At 35.1% G+C, this 10,057-nt stretch overlaps 2 protein-coding genes across 2 annotated transcripts; both read left to right on the forward strand.

Moving 5' to 3' along the window:
- The first annotated feature begins 387 nt into the window (after positions 1-387).
- On the forward strand, positions 388-1,422 carry LOC145035623 (ATP-dependent DNA helicase PIF1-like). The gene has a single exon (XM_078984140.1). The coding sequence runs from the start codon at positions 388-390 to the stop codon at positions 1,420-1,422; it is 1,035 nt and encodes a 344-aa protein (XP_078840266.1).
- Positions 1,423-3,429: 2,007 nt separating this feature from the next.
- LOC145036728 (trans-cinnamate:CoA ligase, peroxisomal-like) lies at positions 3,430-5,589 on the forward strand. Its single transcript, XM_078985197.1, has 2 exons — positions 3,430-3,742; positions 3,851-5,589. The coding sequence occupies exons 1-2, from the start codon at positions 3,545-3,547 to the stop codon at positions 5,396-5,398; spliced, it is 1,746 nt and encodes a 581-aa protein (XP_078841323.1). The 5' UTR covers positions 3,430-3,544; the 3' UTR covers positions 5,399-5,589.
- The last annotated feature ends 4,468 nt before the right edge of the window (positions 5,590-10,057 follow it).

Consider the following 10,057-nt stretch of genomic DNA (forward strand, 5'->3'; position numbering starts at 1 on the left):
TTACTAATTTTAAAATGCATATTTAAAGAAATATAAAATATTAATTTATTTCAAGAAATATTTGTTTATAATTTTTTTTTGGTAACTATTATACCAATTTTGTTTCAGGTTTATCACTTAATGAATATCAAATTAAGAACCTGACTTTTTTTTTTTTTTTTTTTTATATTGAACTTTTACTTTGTAACAATTCAAGTCTCAAAAATTTTACAAGGATGCCTTTGCCCGATACTGATTTTGTATCCTCTTCAAACAATTGTCTTATTAGTGAGGAGCTAGAATATTATGACATGCCATATTTAAAGAAGGAGTTCGATCGACTTTCTATTGCTTTAACATCTAAGCAACGAAACATTTTTGATGATATCATGACTGTAATAAAGAATAATGAAGGAGGTGTTTTCTTTATCTACGGTTTATGATGGAACAGGTAAAACCTATCTTTGGAAGACATTATCTACCACAGTTAGATGTAATGCTCAAATTGTTTTAAATATTGTGTCAAGTGAGATTGCTTCTTTATTATTGACCAGTGGTAGGACGGCACATTCACAGTTTATTATTCCTTTTGTTCTTACTGAGGTTTCTATTTGTTCAATATCACCAGATAGTGAACCTGCCAGTTTATTACGAAAAACCTCATTAATAATTTGGGATGAAGCACCTATGATTCACAAGCATGCATTTGAAGCTTTACATCGAACTTTTAAAGATATATTCAAGTGTCATAATCCTAGAAACTCAAATTTACCATTTGGAGGGAAAGTAATTGTTTTTGGAGGAGATTTTAGACAAATTATGCTTGTTATCCCAAGTGGTAGTAGACAAGACATTGACAATGTTTCCTTAAGTTCATCATATTTATGGCAACAATGCAAAGTCTATCAACTAATCAAGAATATGAGGCTAACGGTTGGAATTGATACATCTACTATTCAACAAACAATGAATTTTGCAAAATGGCTTTTGGATACAGGAGAAGGGAAACTTGGTGGTTCTAACGATGGCAAAGCGATTATTGATATTCCAGATGATCTTCTAATTAATGATCCTTATGATCCTATAGGTTCATTAATCGAGTTTGTATATCCTTTAATTCTTGAAGCTTCTAACATTCCAGGATATTTTCAAGAAATAGCAATACTTGCTCCAAAGAATGAAGTTGTCGGAAAAATAAATGATCGTTTGCTACCATTATTTCTAGGAGATGAAGTAGAATATCTAAGTTTGGATAAACTATGTGAATCTGAGTTTGCCCATAATCACTTTGATGCCAATTTATACTCACCTGAAATTTTAAATGATCTTAAAGTCTCAGGTCTGTCTAATCATAAGATAGTTTTGAAAGTCGGGGTTCCAGTTATGTTACTGAGAAACATTGAAAAAAAAATGACTTATGTAATGACATTAGACTACATGTGATATCTTTGGGAAACGTGTTATTCAGGCATTTATCATAACTGGAAGTAATATTGGAAATCGGATCTTTATTCGAAGAATGACCTTAACAACATCTGAAAAAAAAAATCTCATTCAAATTCCAAAGAAGACAATTTCCATTATCTGTTTGCTTTTGCAATGACAATTAACAAGAGCCAAGGACAATCCTTATCTAATGTTGGTTTGTTTTTTAAAGATCCGTTTTTTACACATTGTCAATTATATGTTGCCTTATCTAGAGTTCAAAGTAGAGAATGATTAAAATTATTAATTTTAGATAAGGATGGTAGATTTACAAATAAAACTTTTAATGTTGTTTATAAAGAATTTTTTTAGAAATTTGTAAGTTGTATGTAATATATTATTCCTCATAACATGTTTTCTTCTTATTATTAATAAGACTTTGTTAATTTTTCATTTATAATTTCTTATTTTTTATAATATACGTTTATTTTAACAACTTAATTTTTTGATTTATTTGCCAATTTTAATTTACTTCACATATTGGGGTTGTTTTATTTTTACAATAAATTTAATATATCATTATATTATATCGTAACGTTTTTTTCACAAATAAAAATTATTTAATATATATTGAAAATTAATTTCACATACTTATTTGAATCAATGATTTTAATTTTACATAACTAAATAAAATAACTATTCATTAATAATTTAATTATATTATTTGATTAATAATTACGATATTTGAGTATGAAAATCTAATTAATTTTGCACTCGTGGTTGCCATGGGTTATAAACTAGTATGTATATATATATATATATATATATATATATATATATATATATATATATATATAGGGTGAGCTTCAATAGAGAACCATAATTAACCAATGAACCAATCTTTTTTTCAACTTTTATAACTTATTTTTTAACCAAAAAAAAAAACAAAACCCTAAAGATACAGAAATTCACAACGTGAATCCGGATTCACACGGTGAATCCGAAAAATATTTTTCACATTCATAATGTTAATATATGAATTTAGATATTTTTAGATTTTTTTTTCGATAAAGAATAAGCTATAGAAATTGAAAAAAAAGATTTCGTTCTTTGAAAAAACAATAATTATGGTTCTCTATTTAACTTTTCCATATATATATATATATATATATATATATATATATATATATATATATATATATATATATATATATATATCCTAATAAATTAGAATGATTTTGCTACATGTTATCTTCTTCTTCATTTTGATACATGTTATTTTGTAGATTTTTTTTTAATTATTTAATATCCATTTGTTATTTTTATAGTTTTTCTTTTCTTTTTTATTCAGTTTCCACATATTAAATATCACCTTATATTAATTAATTTTGTGAATTCCTTTTTCTATTAATATATTAATTAATGTATATGTATATTAATATAGATAATATTTTGTAAATTAATATTAATTAATTTTATTAATATAGATTAATTAAGACTAGATTACATAAATAGTCCATATGGTTTACAATATGTAACAAACTTAGTCGTTATTTATATTTTTTATAAACGTGATACTTGTGGTTACCAAAACTTACGTGAAAGGTGTTTTCTTTACCCATACGGTTACTTTTGGCATTTTTAATAAATCTGTGTAATATACGGATCTCACAGTATTCATATTTGATTACAAATTAATATATAAAAACTGATTGAATCCATGGTCTTTGTTATATATCTGCAGCTAGCCTATTCAGTTTTTGAATAGAGTAAAAAAGTTTATATTTCTAAATGGAAATATATTTCTAAATAGAAAGAATAATGACGCACAATATAGCGTTCAAAGTCAAAAGGCTGTGTTCAAACACATATGTGTAACGCCCTCTGTAATATCATTGCATATTCCAAGCTATTTTCCTGAGACAACAATGGCCCCTCCTCATTATACCCTACCCCACCATGCTAAATAACGTGCTTCCTACCTCTATAAATACAGTTTCTTCTCCCTACCTATCCTTCACACCACAATACATACATCTCTCCATCAAACTAGCAATCGCTTTATACCTCCTAAACCTTGTATTAACGATTAATTAGTTTCAGCCGGCAATCTACCGTAGTTAATTCTATTGAGTCATTAATGGACCGACTTCCGAAGTGTGCAGCAAACTATGTCCCTCTCACTCCTCTCACTTTCTTCAGCAGAGCATCAAAGGTTTATTCCAACCGAGCCTCTGTCATATATGGCGGAGTCAGCTTTACCTGGAGCCAAACTTATGAGAGATGCTGTCGTCTCGCCTATTCCCTCCGTTCCCTTAACGTTATCAAGAGCGATGTTGTAAGTTTCTTGCTTTTTATGTCTATAATATGCATGCTTTTGTAGCAGACACTATTCTTTATGAAACAAGTTTCTTTCTTCTAATTTTCGGTTTTATTAATTCTATAGGTATCTGTACTAGCTCCAAACGTACCTGCGTTATATGAGATGCATTTCGCAGTTCCAATGGCTGGAGCCGTGCTTAATGCAATTAACATAAGACTTGATGCTAAAATCATCGCCACCATTCTCTGTCATTCTGAAGCCAAGGTGTTTTTCGTCGACTATGAATATGTTCCATTAGCATCTGAGGCGCTACAATTGCTGGATGCTAAAAACGTAGCCATGCCTTTAGTCATCGTGATTGATGACGTTGATAAGCCCACCGGAATTCGTCTTGGCGAGCTGGAGTATGAGCTACTCATCCAGCATGGCAATCCACTCTACCATGGTGAAGAACTTGAGGACGAGTGGGATGCGATTTCACTGAATTACACATCCGGAACCACCTCTGAGCCGAAGGGAGTGGTGTATAGCCACCGTGGTGCTTTTCTGAGCACCATGAGCTTGATTCAAGGTTGGGAAATGGGTACGGAGGCGGTGTACTTATGGTCACTACCGATGTTCCATTGCAACGGATGGACGTTCACCTGGGGTGTTGCAGCAAGAGGAGGCACAAATGTGTGCATACGCAACACGACTGCTGAAGAAATGTACAGGAGCATCTCTCTGCACAAGGTGACTCACATGTGTTGTGCCCCTATTGTCTTCACCATCCTTTTAGATGCCAAGCCCCATGAGCGTTGTGAAATAACATCTACGGTGAACATACTCACCGGAGGGGCACCACCGCCGGAGGCCCTGTTGGAGAAGATGGAGGATCTTGGGTTCCACATAATGCATGCGTATGGCCTTACTGAAGCCACAGGACCTGCTCTTGTATGCGAGTGGCAAAGCAAGTGGAATCAACTGCCGAAAGATCAACAGGCGAGATTGAAGGCTCGACAGGGGGTCGGAATACTCACCCTCGCTGATGTCGATGTCAAAAACAAGGACACAATGGAGAGCGTTGTGCGCGATGGGAAGATGATGGGAGAGATCGTGCTCCGAGGAAGTAGCATCATGAAAGGGTATTTGAAAGATGAGAAGGAGACTGCGAAGGCTTTTCAGAAAGGGTGGTTTTTAACCGGAGATGTTGGAGTTATACATCCCGACGGATACGTTGAAATCAAAGACAGGTCAAAAGACGTGATAATCTCCGGTGGAGAAAATATCAGTAGTGTGGAACTAGAATCCATTCTATTCAAACACCCGGCAATACATGAAGCAGCAGTAGTGGCAATGCCTCATCCGAAGTGGGGAGAAAGTCCGTGTGCTTTTGTTGTCTTGAAAGAGATGGAAAGCACCACTGAAACCGAAATCTTGGAATATTGCAGGAAAAAGATGTCAAAATTTATGGTGCCAAAGAAGGTGGAGTTTGTGAAAAAACTACCAAAAACAGGAACAGGTAAAGTCGTAAAAGTGGAGCTCAGAAAACTGGCCAAAACCCTAAAGATCTCGGAAAACATACACATAAACAATAAGAGATCTCAAAAGGAAGTCCATTTGCATCAAACCCGATACCAACAAAATGAACCCCATGATGAAGAAAAAGTTTTTGCAATGTCCCGACTTTGAATTAATGACTTCAATAATTTTATTTCATGTAAGTTTCGATACATGATGGTAAGGGAGTATACCCATATATATATGTCCTCGTTAATAATAGTTTACAACAGGTGAGTTTTGTGGCATGTGGGCATCATAAAAATGGTATAATTAATTAACCTTCATTTTGATATTTGTCTTCTTATAGCATAGATAATTAATTGGAAGAGCATTAAATTGAAAATAATTTCTTCCAATTTAGATTTAAATCTAAAAATGATAATGAATGATATGACTTCCATTTGATACACTTGTGTGTTGTGTCCGACCTTCTCAGCTATACAAAACGTGACCGTTCAATTTCCAATTTTTACTTTTTATAGCGATCCCTTCATTTACCTTTTTCATTTCGGCCCTCATAAGTGTATGAAGTATCAACATAAGTAATAAACACTTGATTAAACCATATAAAAATTGTAATTTTGTACGGGTTGGGCTAGCCCATTAGGCTAACCAGATTCTAACAAGGAGGTTTTGGGTTCTATTCCAAGCATATATTAACTCGGTGTTCTAGCGGGATAGAATAAAACCATTTAAATCCATTGTTGTTAGACTAAGGGGAGTGGTAACACTCTTAACACATTATCATGTCAGTCTTCTGAGTGTCGTATCACTTTTCTCAATTTAACATCTAATCTTAACATTTGGTAGGGAGTGATAACACTCATACCGTTCCATTTTTTTAAAAAATTTGTTTCTTAATTTAATTTAATTACTTTATTTTAATAAACAAATATATTTTTTAATATTACACAAACAATTTTCTAATTTAATTTAACTACTTTATTTTAATACCGAAACAAACTTGGAATAGAAGCATATTTGTGATTTGTTACACTCGGTTCCTGGTACGTATTTAAATTCAAGTAATATTGTGATTTACTCTAGGACTCGGCGAGTTGGAGGCCCAACTCGTCGAGTAGACTCGACATTTTGTGGTGATTTTTATTTTTTAGTGATCTACCCGACGAGTCGGGAGACCGATTCGGCGAATAGGAGATGTCTGGACAAAACCCCAATATTTAGAGTTTGTACCCTATTTAAACACTTTATCTTGTCCCAAACCAGCCTCCATCACCCTCCCAACTTGAAGAAGGCCTAGATTGAAACCCTAAACCCTTATTGTGTGTTCTTGAGCCTTTTGGTGGCTTGGAAGTTCAAGTAGAAGCAAGGAGATCAAACGTTTTACTCCATTCTCAGCTCATTCATGGTAAAAAGTTAGAACATTGACCATCTATTTCTTAGATTTTTATTTGGGGCTATTTCTACCCTTTTGTGAGTATATAAAAGTTAAAATCGGATTTTGTGGGTATGCTTGAGGTTGCATTTCGGATCTGGAACAATTGGGGGTCTTTATGGCATAAAGGTGCCAACTTTGTTGCCATAAATACCCCATGCATCTTGTAGACCTCCTTTTATGGCTTTTTGAGCCAAAGGCCCCATGCATTGACATCAAGTTTGTAGCTTTACGTATAAAATGGACCCTAGGAAGCCAGATCTATGGTTTTGATGCGTTAAGACCCATTATAATCGACTGTATAGTTTTGAACAAAGATGGACTTGGCGAGTCGTTCTTGGGACTCGGCGAGTCGGGGTGTAATTTCCACCAAATCCTTTCTGTTTAGGGACCAGATGATAAGATCGAAGGTTCTCCAGTTGTTTAGGTTCACTAGGGACCTGGAAATTATAGGACTTGACGAATGGATGAACAAACTTGGCGAGTTCAAGGCAATGCCCCAACCACATGAAGACGGACTCGGCGAGTTCAAGGGGAACACATCGATTCATAGACTGAACACCTTCTTATGGATGAAGATGGACTCGACGAGTTCAAGGATGAACTCGGCGAGTCGGTTGAAGATAGTCTGATGTGTTGTTGAAGGTGAACTCGTCGAGCTCTTACTAGACTCGACGAGTAGGGACGAGATTATGGCATTATATGGATATGGGGACTCGGCGAGTTGGTGGACCAACTCGGTGAGTCGAGTCAACCAGATGTTGACTTTGATCGGATGGTTGACCATTGACCAAGGTGTTGACCTTGACTTTGTCTTGGACTTGAGTTGACCCTTGTAAAGGTTACGATTATGAATTGATAAGTTAGAAAAGTTATTGTGTAGGGATTGAGGATTCGAGGAGAGTTGGTTTTCATATCGAGATCAGTGCAGACAGTACACAACTTTGAGGTGAGTTTTCTCCAAGTAGGAGTGGGTCTACGGCCACAATCCTAGCCCACAAGTAAGAGTGTTGGTTAGATGATTGTCTTTGTGATAATTATCTAAGTGTTGATATGAGATATGATTATTGGGCCTGATATGATTATTGTGCTTGATATGTTTACTGTGCTTGATATGTGTTAGCAGTAGTAGGGGTGAAATAGTCCCCAAGTGCCGGTTGAAAGATACCGAAGGAGAGGGTAGCTCCTAGTTACCAGTTGAAAGATACCGAAAGGGAGGTTAGTTCTAGGTTACTAGTTGGAAGATACCGAGGAAGAGCCCAGCTCGTGGCTTTGCCCGACAGTTACCAGTTGAAAGATACCGAAGATTATGCATTATTTGGTATGGGTATGATGAGAGAAATCACTAAGCTTTGTGCTTACGATTTTTAGCTTTGGTTTCAGGTACCTTTTCTTCTAAAGGGAAGGAGCCGATAGGGTAGAGCATCACACATTCACCCATGATATTCCACATTTGAGAAACCTGAGATTGTACTCTGATATTATACTATTAACTAATATGGTTTTGAGACTTGTGATTTGTGACTTTATGGTTGAAAGGATTTTAAATGTCTTTTTCTGTTAACTATTTTACAAGTAATATATACTTTAAAACAAAAATATTTGGGTCTCGATTTTGGGATGTTACAAGTTGGTATCAGAGCCTTGGTTTGAGTGATTCGGGCACACCATCGGGGGTGTCTGGACTCAAACCGAGGTCTTGATGGATTTTTACAAGACAAATAGTTTTCTAAAATTTAAAATAAGGAGTTTGGGAAAGAATGAGGTGTGTGATGCGAGCGACCGGCCAAACTCAGGTAATCTTTCCCCAAGATAGCCATACATGCTATGTTATGTTATATGATATGATTACGAGAACTGCATGCTAGATTAGGGCTAAGGATCTAGTAAGGATGTCATATGTGCCTATTGTATGAGTTTATTGAGCTATATGCTAGGGTTGGTAGTCGGCAGTATGGTAGCCTCGTTAGGTTATGCTTGGTAATGGTTACTCAATGCACGAATGCTAATTGCTTTGTGCTGATAGGGGTTTCGACTAGCTTTAACTAACTAGTAAGCGGGTATGTAGCAGTATTTGCAAGCTAGTTAGGGAAAGATGGTGGGACTCCTTGTGCAGCTGATGGTAGAGAGTAAGTCATAGAGTTCCCCAGGATAAGCCTAGGATGAGATTAGACTGGAAAACTGTATTAGTATAAGGGACTTGGTGAAGTCAAATATCTTACCAAATTCGATGCCTGAAGAATGTCACAACACGCATAACAGTCCCATTAAGCATGGTTATAACGACTCACGTAGGGATTAATAGCATAATTTTTGATTTACGGAGAATATACACTTCACTAGTTTTATAAAATACAAAACAACACTTCATTTTTCAGTACATTATTATCACCACTTAGTCTTAGGGTTTTAAGACTAATATTTTTCATACAGTAGAAAATATTGGATTTTCTGGGGACACACTCTTTACAAATACAAACAAAAGAAAACAAAGGACATACATGCAATTAGTCACAATTTATAATTACTTACAAACCATTTTTCATAGAAAATATCGGATTTTCTAGAGTCTTATAAATTATTGCAAACAAAGTTGTTACAAACCTTTTCATATAAATATGCTTATGAACTCACCAAAATCCAATGTTGATGATTTTCAAATGACTTGTATTCTCAGGAACTAGTAAGTAGGTACCTTAGAACCGGATTCGTTGCATTTCGAAATTTCATACTTAATGTCATTTTTGTGTAATTTCATGAAGAGATACAAAATGTAAACAATGTAAGTGTGTTATCTTAATGTATTTTGTTTGGTTTCTATGCTTCATTCATATTCAATTGTTGTGATAACAATGACGTCATCCACCCCCAGACGTTTCCACCGTCCTGGTTTGGGGTGTGACATATCAGGACCTCTAGCCCTAGATGCCATGAATGGACGTAAAACTTGCGACTTTACATGGTATTTCAGCCTTAAAAGGCTAGATCTAGAGTTTGGGGCCTTAATCTTGCTGAAAAATGTCTAAATCAGAGAATGGCTTGAAGGAACTCGACAAGTTGGTGAGCCAACTCAACGAGCTGGTTAGGGTTTTCCCTGATAGTCTTGCTTAAAAATGTCTGAATGAGAGAATGCATTTTGTCTTTTTGATATATCCTATATATTATCATGTGCCTTATTATTTAAGACTAGAGGGTCCAAACCGAGTTATGAGACCGGAGGGTCTTCACTGAGATACCGAACCAGAGGGTCCAACCTGAGTTGTGAGACATGAGGGTCTTCACTGAGACACATGACCAGATGGTCCTTATCGAGTATAGCCATCAGATGCTAATTATTTATGTGTTGTATTTTGAGGAACATATTAAGCTCATGCTTACAGTGTTGTGGGAAA

Source organism: Lactuca saligna, chromosome 3, assembly GCF_052625555.1.
Source record: "Lactuca saligna cultivar CGN05327 chromosome 3, ASM5262555v1, whole genome shotgun sequence".
NCBI classification, from domain to species: Eukaryota; Viridiplantae; Streptophyta; class Magnoliopsida; order Asterales; family Asteraceae; genus Lactuca; species Lactuca saligna.

Excerpts from the sequence above, each read along its gene's own strand:
- LOC145035623 (XM_078984140.1), top strand. The coding sequence starts at position 388 with ATGAAGGAGGTGTTTTCTTTATCTACGGTTTATGATGGAACAGGTAAA.
- LOC145036728 (XM_078985197.1), top strand. The coding sequence starts at position 3,545 with ATGGACCGACTTCCGAAGTGTGCAGCAAACTATGTCCCTCTCACTCCT. Across the intron at positions 3,743-3,850 it reads ACGTTATCAAGAGCGATGTT|GTATCTGTACTAGCTCCAAA; the intron begins GTAAGTTTCTTG and ends TTAATTCTATAG.